The 25,949-nt window shown below is 37.4% G+C and overlaps 1 protein-coding gene across 1 annotated transcript in view; it reads left to right on the top strand.

Annotated features, from left to right (window-relative positions):
- The first annotated feature begins 737 nt into the window (after positions 1-737).
- The window catches only part of LOC128996040 (uncharacterized), a 124,522-nt gene continuing 99,310 nt past the window's right edge, over positions 738-25,949 (top strand). The window contains exons 1-3 of the mRNA XM_054421171.1: positions 738-882; positions 1,724-2,235; positions 7,548-7,656. Of these exons, the coding sequence (XP_054277146.1) occupies positions 1,727-2,235; positions 7,548-7,656 (618 nt within the window). The 5' untranslated portion in view covers positions 738-882; positions 1,724-1,726. The remainder of the gene's footprint in view (positions 883-1,723; positions 2,236-7,547; positions 7,657-25,949) is intronic.

Raw genomic sequence — 25,949 nt, forward strand, 5'->3', positions numbered from 1 at the left:
CAACTTCACGTTACGCTATTTCCAATGACACCAAGAACATGTAAATCGGTCTCGTAGTTTCGGAGGAGTAATTGTCACAAAAAACCTGCTTGCGTATTAAATAAGTATAGATAACAAAAATAAATGATAAGACCTTTAAAACATGAAACAACCAAGCCCTACGATACTTGAACCCAAAATTTGTCTTCAGCTGATTCAGAGTGATTGTGATTGATTATATATAGTATGATTGACATGGTTGTTGTAGCATTGTTGTATTAAAATGATATTGAAGAACTGCAAACCGTACTTGACTTGCTTATTTTATCTCATTGATGAGATTAAGTTAAGTAGTAATATAATAATTGTATTTTTTATTTGAGAATTATTTCACTTCTGGTACCGTTTGTAGTTTACTAAATGGTGCAAGTCAGTTGCAGTGTGGGATTGGGTTATATAACTGGTTAGGAAAGAATATAATATTGATTCCACAGGCACATTTTATTTCAATATTTTATGATTTTTTTAACCATTTGATATAGTGCCGAAGTCACCTAGAGTATATTCCATGGTCTTGCTATTTTCTTCCTCTTCGTCATGGTTTACAGCTAGCGCTACAGTGGCGATCGGAGAAACTTGAGAAAGGCAGCCAGCCCAGCCAGCTGGAGCTAAATATTTTTTTAAGATCCATATGTTCAATTTTCAATTCAATGTTGAATGTTGGCCAGTCTGCCTGTAGTCTGTTGTTGACGGTTGACGGTTACGTCCATAGCCGTAGGTTGGTTTAGCGCAAACGTCAATTCGGTGCGGGATTCGTTGTGTTCGGTGTGTCGTCTGGGTGTTGTTTGGATTTTACCGAGTACAAAATCATTTATCAGACTATTGTGGATAAATATATGAAAGGTAATAATGTTATGCTCTGATCCTAGTATTTAATAGGCTACATAAGACTGAATAATATTTAGGTAATTATTTGCAATTAATTAGGCCTATGTATTTGTTTGGAATGCTAACAATTTGAAACAGGCATGAACAAAATAAACAAAAATCATGGGCTGTCAACTATGGGGATTTAAAAATATTTTAACAAGTAAGAATTTTAAATATTTTGCTTATTTTTTTGCATGACCAAATTATTTTTTATTTTTTATTTTGAGTGTTTTGATTCTTTTTAAAGAAAAAAATATATTTTAACCATTGACTTTAAAGGCCCTATACGATTTTAACTTAGCATAGGCCTAACCCTACTAACTATTAGCGTTTGCCCTTATTTGGGTACCGGTACCTAACTTATCAACATAGGCTATTCTAGGCTATAACGAGTGGTGTTTTCCTAAAAGATATTAAAATAATGAACAATTTGTACTTGTATTATGGTGTACCCGAAGTTACCTACGGTACCTACCTAAGTTATTTCAATTTTTTATAATTTTTTCAGATGTGGGATTTTATCATGGTAACTTAGGTAGTTTTAAAACTAAGTAATGTGGAGAAACATCAGAATATGAAAAATAGAGGTAGCATAATGTAAACTGAGGATAGAAATTTATGATTTGATAATGGTTTTAAGTTTAGTTAGGTTCTGGTACTGCTTTCAAAACATTTTTAACATAGGCCTAATGCTTTTGAGTAAATGTAGCCTACCGTCACCTTACTGAAATTCTTGATTACAGATTTTAGAGACTATTCATACACATACGGGTAGGTACATATTTTCATCGCTAATGTCTCCTCTCTTTTGCAGAAGATGACTGATCTTCTGATACAAACAGCATCAAGTAGTCCTCCACCCAGAAGTGATTCCTTCAGGTATGGACTGAGAGAAGGATGCCGGAGCCCTGTTATAGCACGATATTCAAGTTACGAGGATCGCCCATCTGGACTCGGCCTCTCTGATTTGAAACATAGCAAAAGTGATGACCTTGTTCTACAATGCGCCCCAGCAACCACTGGGGAAATGCATCACGGGATAAGTGATGCAGCTCTTCAGATTCAGAAAGAAGCATGTGTTGTGTACGATGATGATTTGGCAGTGTCTCCGAGTGTTTTGCCAAAAAGTTTGCCAGTTTATTACAGTGACAGTGAAACTAGTAATGCTGCAAAGTGCTCTTCCATGGATAAACCCGTCCTGAAAATCACAGGGGACTTTGGTGGTGAAGGTTCTTCAAGGAGATCGAGTCGTCATATTGGCCTCTACGATAGGCTGGACCCAGAAGACAGCATTAGGGACATCATCTCAGAAAATGATTTTTATAGGTAAGCTTAGTGTGTTTACTTATTCTATTGTTAGGCCTACTGTTTTTTTTGTTTTTTTTTTGCTGACAAAGAGCTGTTTCTCTAGCTAAGTTACAGTAGACTCCCTCTTGTCCAGACTCCTCGGGACCGAGGCCTGTCCGGATAACGCGTTTTCCGGTTAAAACGCAGTCCCCAAAAACTCGTTAAAACAGACTGTTTACTGTGATATTCGACTGAAATTTAGGAGAGCATTGTATTTAGACACGTGATCACTGGTCTCAAATCTTTCCCACGAGAACAGTGTTTTCAGTACTGCCCACTTCCTGCCGATCTAGTCCGGTTAAACCAAATTGCCGATAAAAATTGTCTAGTTAAAGAGATGTCATTTCCGCCAAGTGTAGTCCGGTTAAACCGATGTCCGGATAAGAAGGAGTCTACTGTAGGTCGATTATTAAAATCCCAATGATCAATAACAGATGGACCTATTTTGTCTTAAGTTTAACTTAAATGTTTTCCTTAGTTACAATCTTGCTTTATAGTGCAAACGCTTCATTTAGGCCTACATTTTTGTGACTGTTACCTAAGAATAATTTTTAGCATCATAGGAAGAGTTGACCAATGGGTTGAGGATGAGTAAAAAAGCGAGAATTATGGAGTGGCATCTAGAATGTTTGAGAGATAAACTTTGTAGGTGTAGCCTAGGTGTTTTAAAATAACTTATAGGATTCTAGGCCTTCAGGCTTCTACTTAAAAAGCATCACTAAATATTTGAAAGGGGACTCTAAAAATAAATAAAACGCTAGGAAGGCTAAGCCCTTAGGGAAATGACTTTTCTACCATTTGACCTCTAGGTTATAAGCTTTTAAATTATCTACACCACAATTGTAAAAATGTTTAAGAAGGGAGACTGAAAAGTGGACACGTTACAAACAAAACCCGGTACTTTCCTGTTAAAGGGAACATTCATTATTAAGTTATCGATCATTTCTTTTCGATATAAGTTAGGGTATCGGTATTTTTGTTTTACTTCACGATCCGTATTCCTTCTGTTTTAATATCTTCAAACGCATTTAAACAAATTAGGAACTAACCTTGTTTAGACAAAAATAATAGCCCATCATTGGATTAGGAAATAAAACTATTCTAAACCAACCAACTAACCAAACTTGCTATAGACTAAGTTACCGTTTCAAAATTCCGTTTGATAACAGAAAAGGCATATGGGAAATAATTTATCAAACGGAATGTTGAAATGTTAACTTACAGCAAGTTTGGTTGGTTAGGTTAGTTTAGAACAGTTTAATTTCATTTAATTTTTTTTATTGTTTGTTGATACTGAACAATATTTATTTACTGTATCGTTATCGTAGTTGTCAGATGATATGTTTCAATTTGTTATAGGCCTAATCAATATAGCCTATCGATAGAAAAAAATATCAATGTATCAAAAAGAAATCATCAATGTATAGAAAAGAAATCATTGATGATAATTAATGCTCCCTTTAACAGGAAAGTAAACAAAACCCTTATTGTATTCAGTATATAGGCCGACTAATAATTCATCCATCCTGACGACAAATCAGTCTTTTAAAAATATGCATTTAAAGGAAATATGAATGAAGGATTAGTAGGCCACAGGATTGATGCGAAATATATGTGTGAAAGATTTATAAAAAAGCTTTATCTTAGTTGACTAATTAATATAATTTCATTCTTTATGTAGGATCACTTATTAAAAACCGAATGGTTAAGGAAAACTATGTAGACCCATTTTTGAACCATGAAGTAGGTAACTTAAGTTTAGGACCTAGGGTCGCTGCAACCCGTAAGTGTGAAGGGCTCGATAAGACTCAATGCAGTTTTAATGATCTAGTGGCTGACGGGTAACTGCGACCTATTCAGAAGGCGGGCTATGTTTAGCCTTTTTGCTGTTTGCGGGATTTTATTTCAAAAAGCCTGATCCTCACCGGGGTCTTTTGCCGAATCCCTAATTATCTATCATTAATAAGGTAATCCTGTAGTTAAATTTGGCCCTTTGCTGGACCAAAGTTTCACTATTTCGAAACCAACCTCTGCATCAATTTTCCAAGTAACTGTATCCATGTTTTCTTGCTGCATTTTCTGAAGGTGCACATCTAAGTCTGCAGTGTTCATTTTAGGTGCCTATCTTGACCTTTTTGACATCACCTCCTTTCTTTGTTTATTATTGCTAAGAATTTTCTTAGACAGGTTGCATCCAGGACCTCTGGTCTTTTCACGCCCACTTTTCCTCTTGACATTAGTCTTCAGTCTTCACTTCACATCCATGTTCTAAGTCAATTATCTGAGTAGCTGCATCCCTCTTGGGGCTTTGTTTACTTATTCACAGCCTTCAATTCTCTGGTATCTAGATACTGCGAATGGAAACACTGTTGTTTTGCTATGGTTTAATCTAGCTTGTGGGCTACTGGTGTGATAACCAAGGCGATTTAAGTCAAAAAGCAGATAGGCTATGACCACAATTTCTATTTTTACTAAGGTTAATTTAAACTTATACATGGTTGAACATACTACACCACCTTGCAAATGTGTGACATATTTTAACCCCAAAGGTTTGGTATAGGCCTATTTGATCCTCCAAATAATGCTTCCTTTGTAGTCTCAGAAAAATTCTGCCAAAAAGAGCACATGAGCAACGCTATCTTCTTCTTGTAACTGTCACGTAGTAAAACCATAGATCAAAGGAGTACCTTTAAACGTAGTAAAACCATAGATCAAAGGAGTACCTTTAAACGTAGTAAAACCATAGATCAAAGGAGTACCTTTAAATTTATGGTTTAATCTATTGTAAAATTCTTGATTTCATTGTAAAAATGAGTTGCGCTTAAATAGACACCCTACATATATGATTGTCAGTAATGGAATACGATTTTAAATTTCGGATCATTATGTACCCTATTACTGTGAATAATTCTGAGTCATCATTCATTACGGATCCGGTTCCCTCCAAGTTCCGAACGCCGATTGACCCAGAACCGTTTGGAACAAAAGGTTCGTTCTCACGCGCGTCGCGGTGGCAGTGTGGTTCTTCCCATTCTGATGGAAATGACGCCCTCACACCCACTGCTCTTTCTAGCCCAACTCTCTCTAGATTATCCGCTTCCCTCGCACATACAAATAAAAGAAAATAATACCTTGTTTGTCCGCGGGAGAAGAGCCACTATAGGGTGTTTGTTTACATCTCGTCCAAAATAAACAGACACCTCAGAACTTCTCTGTTTAGAGATGGTAGTTGAGTTTTTACCGTCTCTACGTGGGTACTTGACTGACTAGGTGCAGCGTTTTTCGGTACCAACTCCTATTGGTCTGGTTACTGTTATTTTCCCTGCCGCTGAATTCGGGAGGTGACGTGAAAAATACGTACAGTACTGTTCAGTACTACTGTACCATACAAAACTACAGTCACACCCGCACGTCGCAGCCGTATTCAGCAGCCGAGTTCGGCAGCTAGGAAAACAGCTTTAACTGATCCTTGTGTGAAAAGCATGTAGGATATTACAACAGTTCTATGGTGAAGATGTGGTGCTGAAGACGAATTCGGCAAGGATGTTCTCGGCTGGATTTAAGAGAGTTACTGGTCATAGTGCCGACGGATTTAGAAGTAGTCCGGTTAGACCCAGACTCCGAAATATGTCAGTAACTTTTTTTTAAGGTTTGTATTCAAGCCGAACACTAATTATTATTTCGGCTTATTACATTTGTTAAACTCTGCGCACGGTACTTATTTTCTTCTCGCAAATTAACCTTGCCTTTTCCATCCTTTTCTACCTACATATTTGTCATAGATATCTCGCCGATCTTAATTCAGTTTACCAATAAAACTTTTACCAATAAAACTTTGATTTGTCGAATAATTTTTTAATGACAAAGACATCTTAATATTCCACTTTTTTGCCTAGAAAATGCATCTATTATGGGGGACGCGTTTTATCGGTTATACTACCGTACTTTTAATTACACCCCGTGAATGTTTAAGATTATTTCGTCTATACATGCCCATTCATATGAAAATCCTCATACTTTTTTTAAAATTCAGTTTTACCTTTGTAAGGATGGGGACATTCAATGGTGGCGATTTAGTTTGATCACGTTCCATATCCTCGTAGCAAATCACTACATCCGTGCCGCTGTTGCTATCAGTCTCCTGTTTGTTTATTTATTGCATAATATGCTGCCTTTGCCTTTATTTATAGTATACGGTACATGATTATAATACTCGTACATTTTGAAGCCAGTTATTTTGCCTATGGTCCCCTACTGGTTTGCATCATGGCCTTGCCAATTTGGAATTGAGCATTTTAATCCCACAATATAGTAGAATAGAATATTTCAACAATCTGTATTATGAGTGCACGTTTCCAACGTAAGCTAAAACGCCTGCACAACAGTTTTAAACTGCCAGTTTATATTACGAAGTTAATTATAGGCCCTAATCTAAGGAACTGGTTTTCAACAATGATGGTTTTCAATACACGTTATCCGAACGTTAATCGGACTTAAATTCAAGACAGTAAATTTCCTACTTTATACATTACATAATGACCACCTAACAAATTTAAATTGGACCAAAATTGCCGTAGTGTTACCGAAATATGATTGAAAGATGAGAGTAGAATAGAGCTATTATGAGTCTTTAGTAGCTATGATAAGGTTAAGATCCGCGGTTAATTTAGCCAGTACAGCTCCATGTACACTTCGTGATAAACTCTAGTTCATGCAGTGTAATAAGGCAATTTATTGTTCAATAAACTTTCAAGCACGATTCAAGAACATATTAAATGACGGGTCTACGGTGTCTGATTCTTTGTCTTTCTGTGATATAAAATTCCATATCCCGAACATTGCATGGATATATGTTCTCCGACTCATTGTTTACTACCAACCAAGTAACGTCGTATGGTTATTCTAATTCATGGTATTACCGTACTCCCGTCCCCCGTGGGGAAAACTACCTGATATTGAAATCCGGTACAGTTTTTATTCCCAAACAATTCGAACTCAACCGAAACAGCAGTGAACTTGAGCAATGATTATTAAACTTTCGACCTAACTTGCGAGATGAAAATGTCTTCTTGAGAACTCGTTTTATGAGTATTTAATCTCTCAAGAGTTATAAAATGATTTAATGACGGCAACTGTACTTTTCAGATATTTGAAAAATTTGATGATAATAATTATTACTAAATTATTGTGCTTCGCTCATAACAATCAACAAATCATAAAACAGTATGATTTCCGATCGCAATATCTACGCAATGTTGTTTCAATTGATTCATCACGGAATATTGTTGCAGATTTGTGCTGTTCAAGAGACACTACGAGAAGTATTTGGATATATCCCAGAAGTACGAGGAAGCGAGGAACATTGCTTACTACTTGGAAGAAAAATACCACGAAATTAAGGTAAGACCTTTAGTTTTACTTATTTACAAATTTTGATTCTCTGTTGTAATGTATTCTTAGTTCACATACTTGTAAAAAAGCGTGTTTGTAGGTAAGCGGTCGGTGCCTTGAGAATCCATATGGTTTTCGGCCTCTTCCTAGGGATTGAGGATGACAATAAAGGCGAAACGGTTGGTAGCAATCTTCAAACTGACGACGTGGTTGACGACGAAAGCTACTGTGAATTCTAGAGTTATTCTACTTTTAGCTTAGGAAAAATAGTAGGTAAAGACTGTGACATTTTTAATAGTTTTAAATGGACGAGTTTTATTTAAATTATCAATACTTTGAGAGAACAAAAAGGACTTTCTGACCACCATAACATCGCTGCAACATTGAGACCTGTTCTATATCTGCATAGCTACTCAGCCTATTGCATTGTTTTAGCTGTTAAGGCAGTTTTTCTCAGTGTCTTCCAAGGTCTCGGAAGACTTTATATATATATACGTGCCCTGAGGAGGGCTGTTGAAGGATGTACAACGGCACTCTTGGGAGGAGATATTATCACTGGCAAACATCGCCTTGTTTCCGGACCATCTTGTAGCGGCAGAAATAACTGATCACTTCCGCGGCGTACCATCACCTGTCTAGCTATAAGCAGGCTCTTAAACAGGGGAGCGCGCGCCAAACACGATGCTGACGATGTTTTAGAAACAATTATGTCATATACATCAGGATTTTATAACGAGACTGTAAAACGAATAATTATGTTACTAAATGAACATATTGTTTAACGGTTTAACTGAGTGTTAATAATGCTCTCATAGGGGTTTTACCAGGCCCGTCACTATTAAAATGATACACTACGCTATGCAAGGTTAGGTAAGGCAGTGTTAATATTATACAGTACTTAAAATGCCTGTAACTCGAGTTGTGGGGGTAAAGCTGTTTTTTATTCTGTTCCATCACTTCGGTGACACAATTGTACGTGCTTATTTAAAAAAAGATTTGTGTTGTCTTATTGTAATTGTATCTTTATTTTAACTTACATTTGTCTAATTTTAGGACTAATTGCTCCATTTTAATTTAAGGTAGGTTTTTTATCGTTTGCAGATAGGCCAAATGTTTTCACAGCATTATATTCTATTTCTTGTGCTACTGTCATCGGCTTAATGCCTTGTGACGAAATCTTGTATTTTGCAGGGTACTTAACTCTTAAAACCTTTCAATTCAAGAAAAGTCACTATGAAAACCTGTAGTAAAGTCTCGCCTCGTCTCTTCGTCTTTTGTTTGCGGAACACCCATAGTAGTTATTGGGAAAGCAAATAAATGGTTTGAATTCCATACAGATACGGATTGTAAAATGAAAGCCTCACGAGACCAGCTATCAGATACCGCCAAGTTGCATAACCTTCAGTTGGCGGGAAAGTCGGCCATCTTGCGCATTCCGGCGGGAACCAACCCGTCGTCTCAAAACTCATTATACCTGCAGTTAATTGTGGCGCTTACTACCGAGAAAACGTGGTAAAATTGTCAGAACTGTTAATTCTTAAAGGGAATCATGGCGGTGCGAAGGCTAGAATCGAGTTATATATAGTTTTTATAGGAGTCCGAATCAAATTTAATGGCTTTTATCACACTGCCACAAGTTTTATGACCGACTTTTAAACCGCCACCATCATTAGTTCGGATTATAGAGGTAAGTTTAGCAGGGTTGCAAAACCCCTAAACTGCCACTCGGGTTCCACCAAGTAGCGAGGAAGGGTATTTTGGAAATAGGGCACCTACCGGTTGCGCGGAGTGGTCAATCCTTCCAGTTTTCCAATTTGAGATAGGGTAAGGGTGGTCATCACAGTATCACGCAAACGCGTCATCACACACATTGACATTGTCTTATGGTGTATTGGTTTTGTAGGATCTCCCCGTAATTTTCAGTCAGTAATTAGATAGTGAAACGCGCATCACAATTGGGGGTAAAATTACATGAAGATGAGGTCCGACAATATTTGGATCAAACTCGTGTTTTACTAATCCGTTTGGAAAATGTGTGCAATAACCCATACCCATGCTACAACTCAAGACGGTATGTTTTTCGGCACCGCCAATCGCACGGTCGGTGGTCGTAGCCGTGGTGGCTAGGAGGGCAGAGCGGCGAGTCTGCGAGAGTAATGAGGGTGTTAACGCACGTCGGAGCGTGACGACCTTGACGGGTCACTCAAGGTCGACCACCGACCACGACCAGACGACGGCGAAACACATGCGAACTCATAGGCTCTGATACCGAAATGTCCGTAACATCTTGCGATCGTAACCCAGATGACATGGTCCTGGAACAGCCTCAGTCCGGTGCGGTTTTCGGCTCCCTGTACTGAAACATCACGAAACTAACTAACCCAACTGTCAAATTTCCCAAGACATTTTAGTTTGGTATACGTGAAGACTGTAAAACTCACCTTCCCATATTTGCATGAAGAATATTGTACTTAAACATCATACTGATATATTCTAAGCGAATACTTGTTGAACTATGTATTGTGTAAGAATATTACAGTTCAATACGGAGCAGAAGTAAAGGTTTTCTTGTTCATATACAGGAGTATTTTCTAAATTTGTCGCTGTAGACTCAACTACCACTATTGAACAATACCTATACATACCTATACATTTTTACATATACATTTTTTTCTTTGCTACTACGTGACGTAGTCAAATAGCAAGACTTGTCAATTTCTGCTCTTACCCGTTTACCATAGCCTATGGCATAATTGTCTGTTATTACTCATAATTAATCTGAAATTTAACACTCTTTTTCACTACCATTCCCATTGACGATTTTTCAAGTTTGCGTAAACACCGAACGTTAACTTGCCGGTTCTTGGATGGCGGGGAATGTCACTCTGTGTAGGTTGACAATGTGTTGAGGTTGGTGGTGGTTCTCCTTGGATAGGACAACTGCACTATCGTAAAACACCAATACCGTTGGTTATGCTATGTTACTGTGACAACGAATGGTAAAACTCTCGTTGTAAGGACATAGGGAAAACTAACGGGCTTCGGCCGCGGTATTCACTAATGGTAGTGGTTTGATTGTCAGATATTATCGCCCAAGTTCCAATAAAATGTTTGTTTTATAGTTTCAGTTCGAACTAAAGAACGTAAACCCATTTCACGATCTCGTTAAATTTCCCACAAAGGCACCGCTTTGCTTTATATAGAAACTAGAGTTCCTCATGCGAAATATCCTGTCTCGAACACTTCCTGTAGTTGATTGCCTCCCAAAATCAACCGTGTCCATTGGCGGGCTAATGTTATAACTTGACTCATATGTTGATCCGTGTGATTGAGTGTGTGCTACTAATCGATGTATTAGTTATCTAGATAGACTATTATACATCGATGGTGTGACCATGGAATAAGACGATCTCCTGCGTTAATCCCGTGTGACGAACGCACGGCGATTTGCATTTGATAAGTTACGATACGGTGACAATGCAATACACATTAATCACATGATAGAAGAGGATGAGTTGATGATGTGTTCATTATCGATATCCAAATAGGCGACATAATGAGTTACACATTGACTAAGACAGATATGACTCAAGACATTATTGTCATGTCTTATGGGATGAGATTTTCCATGTGCAGTGGCAATTTGTGCCACAGGCCATGATAATTAGGCCCATAGGTGAAAAGTTGTTTGGCCAACCCTAATTATTATTTTGTCTCACTCAAACGGGATCATAGTGCGAACCCCTTAAGCTTAAGATGCCTCACAGCCCTTCGTATTTTGGAATCGATCAGTAGATAGACATACAGTGTGCGCGCAACAGAGATATAGTTGATATACAAATAGTGTTATAGAGCACAGCGCAAGAGAGACGTGATCAGCCATCCCTCCACCCCCACATTCTAAGGGAAATCTGTCTTTCCCAGCAATAAGAAGGAACTAGAACAGTATGCACTGATTTCCCGTGACATGAACTAATTGCATTCCAGACTACATGTGCACAGCTATAACACACACTCATAACATCAGTTGTAAAAGGTGAACAGACGTTATGCAAATAACGTATGGACGCGGAAGGTTCCGGCGGTCGTGAGGAAGAGAATGTGCGTTTCCTGAGCGGCGCGTGAGTCCCATACTGATGTAACGTCAACGTGAGGACCGCGGGCAGTTCACCGGACTATGGGAGCCACCGGAGAAACTAAGACCTTGCAACACAGGGAGAATACAGACGAAGAGATAAGAGAAGAGGAAGTAAACGGTCAAGTTGAATTATATCTTGTCCTGTAGACGGATTTCTCCAGCGCATTCGAAGCGTCGGCCAGTAGGTTTCTTCAGTCAACGTGGTCATCTCCTGAAAACAAAGATCCCACTGTCAACTTTTGTATTGTGTTGGGTTCCACAATGGTTCTGGTAAACATGCACTAAGTACGCCATTGAAAACTTGTGTATAAAATAATTAACAAGCAGTGTTAGACTTCAACTTAGACTTTGCTTGACTAGAACATGTTTTGTGTTTTAGCTGCATCTACTCTGTACCCCGTGTCGAAGAAATTTAAATAATCCTCTCTTAATTCTATTCTATCATACGACCTGATATACTTCACAACACTTAAATTATGGAAAGCATTAGTCTTTGAAACAGGATTTGTGAAGTGGTTTTGGCTTGCATTCTTGCATTATTTTAGTTCACTCTTGCGGAGTGTGTCTTTCAAGACCATTGCGTCTTGTGTACTCCCTTTTTATCCACCCCACTCTTACTGGTTGCACTGTGCTTGAGATATTTTCATCCAGTATAGGGACTATTCCGCGGTGTATTTTATCGATTCTTGAACAATAATAACTAAAAAACCCAGTATGAGTATCTAGTTCATGGGATTTGAATTTGTTATGCTTCCTCTGAATGTCCTTGCCTTTCTGTCACCCTTTATCAACCAATACGTTTAATTCTTCTTTTACCTCTCCTTCTGACGTCATCGGAGCTCTCTCACACGGTGATTGAATCGAGCAAAGATCTCGCAGTGAAATGCGCCGGCAATTAGATTGAAAGCCAGAGAACAATGGGCACCGGTGAATATCCTCAGTGCTAAGGGCTGGGAGAAAGCCCATCTGATACGTTGTATCCTGGGCCCAGGGCACCGCCTACATCCTTCACCTGGACCACATTAGCTGCGGGGAAGAAGGGCGTGTGCGGTTTCTCAGGAAACATCTGTTGCGGTAAGGGTAAGATTTGTAAAAACAGGCTTTCCGGATATGTGGGTTTGTTGGGCGATACTTTGTATTAATGGGAGATCTTAGCACTGCAAATACATAAGTTGCTCTTCTATTTATTTATTCCATCGCATAATATCTTTAACACTGCACTATCAATTAATTTTGTTTATTAATCTTGACATTTTTAATATGTTGAAAAACTCCGTCATAAACTATTTCCCCTAAAAATCAATTATATTTCTTGTTAAAATAACTCTCAGTGAAATAGTCACATTAGAACACAGAATAAAAGGGAGCCAGATAATAGTTACTGTATTCTGTTGTTGGAACAAGACAATTAGCCGCTTAATGGAGGGAAAGGAATTGACTACATTTGTTGATTGTTGGGCTGAGTTTAGTTGCTCAGTTTGATAGTAATATTATGTGTGTTTTAATGTCATAATTTTAGCATAGACATTTGGGGTTTCTTTCAACGGTTTAATAATTATTCTAAATAAGCACATTCTCTACCAATGGTTACGAATTGTATAGATCTTCACCCAGGCTTTGTTTCACCTCTCTTGACATACCTCACCTTTCTATACATTTCCAGTTAGAATGTTGATTCTGGGACTTTTCATTGTTGAGACCTTTTTCCCTTCTCATACGCTTCGCTTGCCTATTCTTCGTGATCACGTCTTGTTTGGCACGAACAGACCAATCTCCTACCTGGTTCCAAACAAAGACATATTGACTGCGAGCACAGTCTAAAGACAAGACACATGCCTCAACTTATTTATTTTGGGCTACAGGAGATGGAATATTCATGTTACCTTTTTTTCTGTTTTCAGTTCAATGTTAGTACATTATTACTGTATCAGCAAATACACAACATTTTCGTTTGTCCATTCATCTCATATCCTTTTAACCTCATATCATCATAACCAGTAGCATTCACATTTGAAGGCGAGCACTAACCAATCGTCTCCCCAGTACAGACAGTTTTACTAAAGTAGATTGGTAAGAATTTACCCCTAGCAACATGGGAGTGTACCTGAACGACATGTAAAACACACATGTTATGGGGCCCTCCCATACTGCTAAAGGTTTACTTCCAAAAATCGCGTTAATTTGAACATAGTCATTGAGTGTCGGGAGTCGGGCGGGTGGATTCGTGCGTAAACGGTGTGTTAAATGAGTCGTTAGCCGACTTGTAATTGGCTGGCGAACTTTACGGTTGCTACGCTCTAGATTGTAAGATAATTAACATCTCAAGATAATCTGAGGCCAATGGAACAATCTGACACGATCTGCTGCACTCTATTCAGGACCAGCGATTCCATAGGCCCCATAGCTTTATGTACTATTTCGATATATTTTATGCTTTTAGTTGGCCTAGTTAAAATTTGATATAGCAATTATTCAGAAATGATGAGCAACAATAGGTGACATAATGTATGAGAAATGTTGAATTACCTTGACAGACCTTCATAATTAACTTGACAAAAGAGTCTTGATTTTTTAAATTGACGGAATTGTCTATTTCATTTTCATTGTGAAGGAAAGATGACGCTTAAAACTGATTTTTTGTAGCCAAACACCACTGTGTATTCGGAAACATTTAGTCGTGTTTGTTCGTCGCTAATGTCAGGATTTTTTAAAGTATCCCATACCCTGTTACGTCCGTACTTAGCCGTCCCTGGCATGAGGATGCAGCAGTTTCTTAGATGAACCACATTTCATGCTGAGTGGTGCCTTCACAACACACACAGCTGCATCAGCATGTCATGTGACATAACACTGCCAAGAGTATCTGTTCAGCTAATGAGATGGATAACTTGACCAGACAGCCACTGTATCTGGCTAGTGGCTACTGTGCGAACCGTCCTGGTCAATTATCTTTGACTAATGCTGTCCGCTGTCCAGGCTACGCAAATATCTCCTGATAAATGTGGCGTTGGAAGTATCTGTGTCAAGCTGAAAAGCCTGATTAATTACTATATTTATCACGGTTAATGCAATAAGTGTTACATAATTGTGTTATTCTCGTCAATGTCTTTGCGTTCAATGTTTTCATCGATGGTTTTGTTTACGTTTTCGTCAATTTAATCATCTTATTTGATCAAGGTCGGGGTTTGAGTACAAGTAAATAAATTGTTTTTGTCTACAAAGGATGGTATGTTTTTAATGGTATTTCTATAAAGTTCTTATTTTGAGGCGTTTGTTTAATGAATCTAGTTCGTTTTGGAACTGTGGGTAGTTTTAGAATAACATTAACGTGTTAGGATTGAGCCTAAGAAATAGTGTTTTGCTTTCAACCGATTTATGTCGTAGGCCCTTACTTTTATTATTTTTAAATAGCCAAACTTAAAGAAATACTTATTGTAGACTGTAGCATTGCTTATGCCACATAAATTGACATAGTGTCAATAATATTCTGGGAGGAAATAGGATTTCGTCATAATACACTGAGCTAGGTGCATTCAAACATGTCCTCATTAAGTAACAAACTGTCATGGTCTCAAAAGCTTATAAGAAGGAAAAGTATCTACATATACTACTTTTCGGAGTGTTACAATCAGAGGTAGGCTCATTAAAAACTTGTCTAGTAACAAACTTAACTATCTAAGTGTCCTGTGAGAGGTTCATTTGACAGTTCTATGTGAGGAACAAAATGGCTACAGCTTGTCCATCTTCATATAGATGAGATGTTGACCTCAGTACGGTCTCAAAGGTTTACGTTTAGAGCTATCTTGCTATGTCCTTGTAGCGGCCCGGCCCATCCATGTTTACCCGCAGATCTAGGTCCTGCAAATACCCGCACCTTCCCCAGCTGTGGCGTAATTGGGATATCTACTTGGCAAATAAGGCACTACTTTCTTACAACACAGACCTGTCGTCGTATCTATGTCGTCACTGCCGTCGAACCTGTCGGCCGGCACGGTGACTCATTCATACGGCGCAGGATTGCTAATGTGCAAGAGAAAGTACGTATAATAATTATATCGGATGAGTGTTCAATATCATACAATGCTTTTAAATTCCCCCGCCGCAGCAAACCTGCAGACTAAGCGAATTTCCATATGCCTGAGTGGATTTACACTAAAATGTCTCCTTAAAAATATCATATTCATTCCTTATTTAAATATCATTACTTTAACGAGTACTTTGGTTTGCTGCAACAGGGGGGTGCGTTTTTTTTATGTAAAATGTTAATAGTTTAGTGAGAAATAATGCATTTTCCAAATTTGATCAAAATATGTTCATAAACAAGCAAACTACCTACAACAGTTTACTTATTCTCCATAACTTCACTTTAAATGTTAATTCACTCAGTTCATTCAATAACATGGAAATTTTAAATTTACAATTTTTTTTTGGAATTTTCTCCGTAACCATTAGGCGCATAATAACGCTTCAATATACTAAATTATTTGTTTTTAAACCTCTACAAAATGTTTTGGGAATAAATTGCTAAATTTGATGTTTTCTGGGTTAAAAATGGGAAAAACCAATTTTTACCCCATAATGCTGGTTTGCAAACTCGTTCGAATAAATGCTGGTTTACACGTTTATACCAAATTTTATCAAAATCGGATCATTTTTGCTCGAGTTATCGGGCTAAGGGTGTACACACACATATCTAGGGACCTCAAAACGAAAAAGTAAATCGGTCCCGGGTCCAGGCCTTACCATGAGTACTACGGTAATAGCTACTCTATATGGGAAATTCGCTAAAAAGCTACGTACACTTGATTGCGCTTTATTTTAAGATCGATAAGAATCCAGGGAGAGTGTAGAATGTAGTGACATGACCTGTGTAGCTTTATTACTGACTATGATGGCAGAATCTTCGCAAGGATAATATTTTAAAATCCTAATAATCAAGAACGCTTTGTAACAATTGTAAAGCTATTAAGTTTTCTCAAAATGGAGCCGGTGACCTGTTGATTGCTAAGCAAGCATTGTATTCACTCAATTAATTGACAGCCTCCAAGCTACAATTTTCAATTAGTCGATTGATAGCTATGTATGTCTTTGGTACGTACTGTGTACAATGTCGATGTATGAACGTGAATGGAGGTCTGGCGCTTCATTGTCTTTACTACTGACTGTACTCAGAATCGAAACTATCGATTAACCAAGATTGAAATACACATATACGTTGTGGACACTTAAATAACAAAATATGGTTAGTTAGGAGGAATAAGATTAAATTAAATAGTGGCGTTGACTCGTGTTGACTGGCAGTTCATTATTAATTCCAAGTCTTCATGTCAAATCTTTCCTTGCGATTCTATGCAAATGCTAATGATGGACGCCGGTATAAAGTGATTTCTTGTGGCATCTCTATGCTCGGTTTGGAATGATTTATTTCTAAAGACTTCAAGATGAATGGCATGCTTTTTACACTAAAATATTTACTTTAGATATTTATGACATTTTATCTATAAATACGTTTACATATTGACGGTTTATTACATTATGTGTGGTGTTTGTTGAGAGTACAGGAAGTTTATAACGTGGTATAGTTATTTTATGAAAACGTGTCTCCTAATTTATCTTGTTAAATTGTTCCAAAGTGTCTTACTTAAATTTAGTTTCTTAATGATTTTGTTCTGGATATTTATTTTTTATAGTAATGTTTTACTTTACAAAATGATCGTAAAATGTTTGAGATCTTCTCTTACTGAATGCGACGCAGACAAACATAAATAGTACGTGTAGGTAAGTTTGCCATTAATAGTAATTAAGATGTATTAAGGCTTATTTTAAATCTGGTTTGTTTTTCCACACCACACATAGTGGTATGAGTTATATAAACACGATAATAATACGACCATGGCGCTCGTATAGTGGATTAATCTTCTAAAATGTATGGAAATTGATTATGCAAATATCGGTTGAATATTCAAACCCTGACTACCCTAACTGGCTCAACTCATCGATCACATAAGACCAATGTTTTATGTGATCTGGCTTAGTTCTTGTCGGTTATTCTAAATATTTAAACGGTTCACAATTGTGTGTCCTTCAAAAGACAGATAATTTATGATAAATGTTGTAATTGAAAATGAATGGTATTAATTCTAGAACATATTTTTCGTCTCGTGAACGGAAAATTAACAGTTAAACCATTGTCAGTACATTCTAAGTACTTTTAATGAGAAAACTTGATCGAAACTACTACTTTGTCTATTACCTTTCCAATGCGTTATTTTGAGGGAAATATCTGATTCATAATTGTAAATACTACTGCACAATAAGTGATAAGTCATATTAAATGCGCTCTTCAAGTAATGAGGATCTCCTCTTTGAAAACGAAGAAGAAATTTTAAAATTAGAGGTATCTGGGTAAAAAAATAATTCGGATAAAATCGACGATTACAAAGAATATGTCACTAAAAATCAAGGCATCCCCCTGACTGATCCCCTACTTATCGTTCAGTTAGCTACTTTACTGCTACACATGTAGTATACTTCCCAGGAAGTAGGAAGTATCATACCAGGTTGCCCGTTAACGACACCGAGACATCATATCGTGTTACGGATATGTACAATCGCGTTACATTACAGCAGATAAACGAGACTATATTGTTCGTTATTCTTATGGCAACGTAGAGTGGGTCCTTCATTTTCAAATTCCCCATATACTGTATGGGGTAGCCGATTACCGAAGGTTTCGTGGTAAAACCTGGATTCGGAAATGGTTTACTCCAGTAACATCCGATTTTGATGAAATTTGGCATAAACCTGTAAACCTACTTTTATTTAATCGAGTTCGCGAACCAGCTGATCGGACTTTGGGAACGAGCTTTATGTAAAGATAAATTGATTTATGACACAAACTGTCGAAAATACTGATGAAATTGTTATTGTTCCTGTATTTTAAATAGCAGTGTTCATAGTTTAGACGTGTTGCAGTTTATTGGTTTGGCATGCTTGGTTTTCATACCTACTGCTTTGTACCTGAACTATTGATTTAGTGCAGCTTTGGTGGTAACGGCACAATATCACCAAAATACTGATGTTACTGGTTTTCTCTGGGGTTTTAGCCATAGATCCTATAGTTCGGATTTGTTGCAATCCACCAGTTTACATTGGTTAATGACATGATCTGTGTGTATGCCACCTACTGTTTTCAATACAGTATACAGTATACTTTTACTTTTTTGTATTACTGGAACGTTACAAATACTTTTAAATAATAATAATACTGTAATTGTTTTAAGTGTTGACAATACTAGTGCCTGCTGTTTGCTATGCTATGTACGAGTTTATAAGCCATAGGTTTAGTGACATGCTCTGTGTGACGAATAGCCGCGACTAATGTTGTGATGGCTGACTAACGGTGTTTGTAACTAGCCGTGTCGGTCATCTGTCTCATCTACAACAGTCACTACAGTATGTGGCACGGGGTCAGAGGTCACCGTCATACTAGACTGTGGGACAGGGGATTTGACAAAACTAGGAAGTAACGAAATAGGTCGGTACTTAACTGTATCATGTGAACCACCACCAGTAGTTCCCGGGAGTTTTGACCGATGGGTCAAAAATAAAAATACACGTTTTTATGTCTGTATTTTTTCCATACGTAGGTTATTTTGAAGAGCCAAAAATTCAGTTATAATTTTCGTAGGGCCTACATTAAAAATCTACTTCAAAAGTGCTCTGAGTATAATCATTGGCTAGCCATTTATGCCTTCTGGGCATTATATGGGTCACTGTAAAACTCGTGTAACCACTCTCTGCTTATTAAACCGACACATAAGATTTAAATGGCTATGTATCTTATTTTAATTAGACCAGTTTTACATTTAAAATATGTAAATTTTGCCATTACAATGTATCATAACAAATTCACTTGTTTTTATGCCAACTGTACTACGTTATGAAACTCTAAAGCAAATATCAATAGCTAAGCCTGAAAGTGTTGACCCACAAACGCAGCAACTCGTCTGATATTTATGTCCGCCAGTTCCTCTCTGAACCCTTTCAACAATACTTCATAATTTACATCCACTGTGCCCGTTCTCCCGGTTTAATTTTGTTTTGCGTTCTTTATAAATTGTAAAGCACCAATTGATTACTTTTTCTGCGGGGAAGTTGTGTGAAAAAGGACAGCAGTGACATCAAGAAGGTGTTAAAAAAAATATGATACGATACGTAATAATGTTGTTTATAAAATAAAGTTTCTTGTACAGGTAAGCTATAAATTTTATAATTCCAATGAAAAAATGAAAAATACCTAGTGAATGAAGTATAACACTTGTGAAGCATTCTTTCTGTACAATAATGTATCGAATAACTTATTTATTACTAACATAGAGCGGTAATCTAGTAGCTAATCAAAATTATACAGTTTCTAAAACGTGTTTAATTAAAGTAATGCCAAAACCTAGGTTACTATATTTTAAAATGAATTGTCGTAAATAACGTAATTTCCAATCAATGGTTAACCCTTGACTCACCATTAGTGAAAGGGTTGTTATTTATAAATTAGAATAGAATGATAGTCAACTGGTATTGGATTTTGTTAGCTCCTCTTAAAGATGTTTTTATCCTTACTAGTGGATAGATGGGGAGCGAGCTGGCGTAGTGGTTAGAGCGCGGGACTTCAGTCCCTGAGGTCCCGGGTTCGATCCCCGCCAAGTCACCAATGGATTTTAAAGATAACATGATTTTGACCTCTAAACTCTTAAGTTGGGAAAGACAAACGGGTAATGTAAGCCGGTTTTCTAGACAAAGCTTTTTGAGCTTGCTGTTGTGCAAGTAATATCATCCACTATTTACCAGCTGTCGTCAGCCGCTTTCATATCATGTGTAATCCATTCACAAATGCTGGCGGATTAAGGGAGAGGAACAGAAGGGAAGGAGTTACGACATACGCCAAGCAGCAAGTGGCGAGGCTCCATGGAAAGTGAATGCAGCGTCCTCGGTGGCGGTGAATAAACGGGCTTTGGAATGCGTTTTATGTAAATCGTCTCTACAGATTGTCGCTCCCGGGAACACACGTCGGTTGTTCCATCCTCATATGTTCTAAATTCAGGAATGTACGTTCTGTCAGGCTTGATTTAGAAATGTTACGTTTCGGAGAGAATATTTAAAACGAATATAATACGCCGTACAACACTTAAGGCTACCAATCGGAGCAGTTGTAACTTGTAAGCCATATTTTACCTGTATATCGAACTAAGTTGGAAGGTGTATTTTACTATGTTCTTATAATAAAACCGACACGTAAAATGCCATTGAAAATGCCATTTAAAATACTTTTAAAATCCTTCATGACAAGTAATAAAGTGTTTCATGGTTTTTCCTACTTAAATGATGTAAATTTTCGATCTACGAATTATTGTCTTCACCCTACTTGTATTATAGATGCCTGTAACATATACAGAAATCTTTCAATTAAAGTATATTAAAATTTAATTAAAATGTCACCACTGTTTGAAAATCACCTGTCTGAAGTTTTATGAAGTTAGAAAAACTCCATCAAGTGCATCAAGGTCACAGAAGTTTAAGACTCTAGTTAGTAGTTTCAGCTTTGTGAACTCTTAAAACTTGATTCCACGTGTTACATTTTTGTCATTTTTTCATCAAAAGGTGACGTATGAGAGTGATACATTAATTCATGCTGACTCGTGATTAGGCATATTCAAGGACTAAATGTTATTTGTTAAAATTTCCCCTTGGTAATTGTTCAATAATAGTAGTACATTTATTTGTCTAGGTGGTTACTGAAAATTCCCAACAATCTTTAATCTTCAGCTACATCAAACATACATTATACGAGATCTTAAAACTGGTTTCAACTTAATTCCCGTTTATCTGATACCATATTTCTTGTGTACACGAATTTCTCTAGATGGCGACTTAAAATTCCAACCATTTTGACTCATCGGATGGATGAATACCTGATGTTCGTTCAACTTATTCCCGTTCGTCCGATAGGCCTACTATATTCGTTGTATGTAATACTACACATATTATTTCTGTAAAGGTATATGCGACGATTTTGCCTCTTGGGCTTACAACGTGATGTCAATTTCCAACTTATTCGTAGGTTTGCATGTTTTTTCATGCAATACTAAATTATTAGGAGGTAAATAGAAATCCCTAACGATTTTGACTCCGGCCTACAACGATATCAATGTAAAATGTAATCCTGTTCGTTGTACATGTTTTCAAACATTACATCACCATGACGTTATATGATATATCTACTTGGCCTTGGCAGTTTTTGTCTTAGAACAATAGTAGTTTAGGGCTGGTTCACTCAACAACTTCCTGTATAAACACGACCTGACGCCGACAGCGATACGCGATCTCTTCCGCGAAACGTCCTTCATACAACTTGATGAGATTGTAAATTCAAAAATAGTTAAAAACATAAAATATAAAATTGTGACATACTATGTAGCACGGAAAACAAAAGATGTTTGTCATGAATTACTATTCTTACCAGTACCCATTAACTGGGTAATAAAACCCAACTAATAATATCAAGGAGATGTTAGTTTGAAATGTTTTAGAACAAACAGTTGGTTATAATATCGCCATTGATAATACAGTTTCTAAAGAATATACAAATCGATCCCTGGAACATAGTTATTGGACAAAACAAACCAGTGTGTACGTCGATTACTTCGAATTTGTGTCCTAATGTTCTTTAATGTAATATTATTTGTTAGAAATAATTTATATTTAAATATAAACAATTTACAATAAGATGCTAGAGTGTAGCAAACGGGGTGCTTCTATATCATCAGAGACGTTTTTAAGCTGGGTCGAGTGTCATAAAACGTGGAAACGATTTTTTCTTCATGCACATTTTAAAATATGTCTGTGTAGTAGGTGATTCTACTACTTTTTGCAAATAAAATATTCCTTTGCCAGAGTTGGTAACGGCTGATCACTAAAACATACAAGTTTATTCAATTAGACATTGACAGCCATGGAATGACAGGCCATGAAAGCAACGTCATCCATCTTCTTCAAAGTTCGATGGCAAAATCTGTTACTCTGTAGGTATACCAAGAACCTAAAATGAATTATGGCAATATTATAAAGTTTACTCATTAACCATATTATTAATTGCTTGATATTAAGGATGTGAATTGACTACATTCTAAATTCACTGTGTAATATTTAGATGACTTTTGTGCGTAATCTTAAAAAAGTTGGGATTAACTCTTGTATTTTCTTAGTTTTACATACATTTTCTGGTAATTAGGATATTTTTTAGGAGTATCAACATTTTTTATCGCCTAATTAATTTCGCTCTACAGTGGTTGGTGTGTTGTACCATGGTTGTATGTGTATTAGACCTACTGTTTTTTGGTAACTAATCAATTTCTCTTTATAGAATAATTAATTATTAAAACTCATTTTAAGTAAACTCAACCAAAAACTATTTATTTACAAAAACTAAACAAATAATGTAAACAAACCAAATAGCAGATGATTCATACTTCATAACTCAGCTGGTAACAATAATCCTACATTTCTCCCCACCCAATTTAGGCTGAGTTTCCGAAACTATGTACATCATCATTTTCAGTTTCCATTTGCATTTTCCATTGAGGTGGATCAGTTGCACCTTCTCTTGCTCTCAGCTGGTCAGCGTGTTTTCTCTTTACATCTCCTCCAACTACAACTGTGTACGACAGCTCTCCCGTCCTTTCTTGTACTGTTCCTGGTCTCCAGCCCTTCTTCGTTTCATTTTGAACCCACACTTCTTGTTTGGCAGAAAACTCCTTTGGTTTGGATTTTAAGTCGTGGTAGTACTTCTGTCGCCACACTTGATTTTCTATTCTCTCTCTGCTATTACACCTCCACCTATCCAAAGCTGTTGGTAATCTTCTACCATAGAAAAGGACTGATGGTGGTTGTCCTGTGGTCTTTTGTGGGGTGTTTCGATACGCAAGCAACACTTGTAAAAGTGCAAGTGATGAACTGAGACCTTCTTGTTTGCAAGCACTATATCGACTCTTGAAGGTTCTGATAATCCTCTCCACTAAACCATTGGTTTTTGGATGATACGGCGCTGATGTGACATGACATATGTTATTGTTCTTACAAAAAGTCTTAAACTCATGGGACGTGAATGGGGTGCCATTATCGGATACAATTTTTTTAGGAATACCATACCTCGAAAACCAAGTCCTTAATCTATTTACAAGTGCAGCAGTTGTCGTACGGTCCATAACTTCGATCTCAACCCATTTTGAGTAAGCATCGATTCCTACTAACCAGAATCGGTTGTCAAATGGACCTGCGAAGTCGAGATGAATTCTCTCCCAAGGATCACTTGGCACATTCCAAGGATATAGAGGCACTTCTGTGTCAAATGATCGGTTACTCTGGCAAGGGTGGCATCTACGGACATAAACCTCAACATCCTTATTCAGATTAGGCCACCAAACATAATACCTTGATAGGGATCTCATGGCCTCTATTCCAGGATGTCCTTTGTGGAGTTCTTTCAATACATTTTCTCTCAAAATCTGTGGCACCACAATTCTTCCTAATCGCATGATTATGCCGTTTTCTAATGTCAGCTCTTCTCTCTTATTCCAATATGGTTTCATAGATGATGGCAAGCTTTCTGTATCTTTTGGCCAACCATGGTCCAGGTAGTCTGTAAGTTTCTTCATATTTGGGTCTTTCTTATACTCTCTTACAAGTTCATGATTTTGATAAACTACGTCAATTTTCTCCTGAACCAATGCTCGAATCTCTCTCTCATCTGGATCTAATACTTCTTGTGTCTTGAGTGAAAACCGAGACAAAAAATCAGCCACACAATTATCCTGTCCCTTGATGTACTGGATCTCAAAATCATACTCCATTAAATACAAAGCCCAACGAACCAAGCGGTTGTTTACTACTTTGGTAAGATCTCGATGCATTCCAAATATTCTTTCAAGTGGCTTGTGGTCCGTCCTCACCTTGAAATGTCTTCCACTGAGGTATTGTCTAAACTTCTTCACGGCAAAAACTAACGCCAGTGCTTCCTTGTCAACTGTAGCATACCTTTTTTCTGCTTCCGTTAGTGTCCTCGAGGCGTACATGACTGGCCTTTCCGTTCCATCCGGCATCAAATGTAACAGCACTGAACCCACCCCTTGTTCACTAGCATCACATTCAACAATGATCGGCTTTGATATGTCGTATGGGACTAATGTCTTCTCTAATGACAGGATATTCTTCAACTTTTCGAACGTAGTTTGTTCGGTGTCAGTCCATTTCCATTTAGTCTTCGTACCAGTCAGCTTATGCAAGCTCGAAGCGATCGCATGAAGATTAGGTATGTACCTTTCATAAAAATTTAGTGCCCCTAGAAAAGCTCGTAATTCTTTCACGTTTCTTGGCCTTGGTGCGTGTCTTATGGTTTCAACTTTGTCTTCGGAGGGATGAATACCATTCCCATCTATTGTATGACCTAAATACTTTACAGACTTCTGAAAGAACTTACATTTTGACAGTTTTGCTCTTATTCCACTTGATTCTAGCCGCCTCAAAACTTCTCTAAGAGTGGTTATATGGGTGGTCGTATCCTTACTAGAAATTATTATATCATCAAGTAGAACTCCAACATTAAGTCCTTTTAGTAAACTTTCCATGTACCTTTGAAATTTTGCTGGACTTGAGGAAAGACCAAAAGGCAACCTTTTGTAGCGAAAGTAACCTACATGAGTTGCTATTGTAAGATACTTTTGTGACTCAGAGTGTACTTTCATTTGCAAGTACGCGTCTCGAAGATCTATCACTGAAAATATCTTTCCATCAGTTAATTTGGAAGTCAAGTCATCAAAGGTCGGCAAGAGGTGTCTCTCCGGAACTATGTTTGGATTCAAGGTTGTACGAAAATCGCCACAGATTCTGACTCTACCTCCACCCTTGTCTACGTTGACAGTTGGGGTACTCCATTCTATCGGTGTTTCGGAAGGATCCACTGCTTCCAAAACTCCTTCCTGTACTAATCGCCGTAATTCTCTCTCCACTGCCTCCCTTAAGGGGAATGGAACTCGTCGTGCCCCGTAAGATACAGGTTTTGTTCCACTTTTTAGATGGATAACTTCATTAGAGTCAGATATCGTTCCTAGCT

The sequence above is a fragment of the Macrosteles quadrilineatus genome, unplaced genomic scaffold (genome assembly GCF_028750875.1).
Source record: "Macrosteles quadrilineatus isolate MER2022 unplaced genomic scaffold, UCM_ALF_1.0 Scaffold_5__1_contigs__length_97177068, whole genome shotgun sequence".
Taxonomy (NCBI): Eukaryota; Metazoa; Arthropoda; class Insecta; order Hemiptera; family Cicadellidae; genus Macrosteles; species Macrosteles quadrilineatus.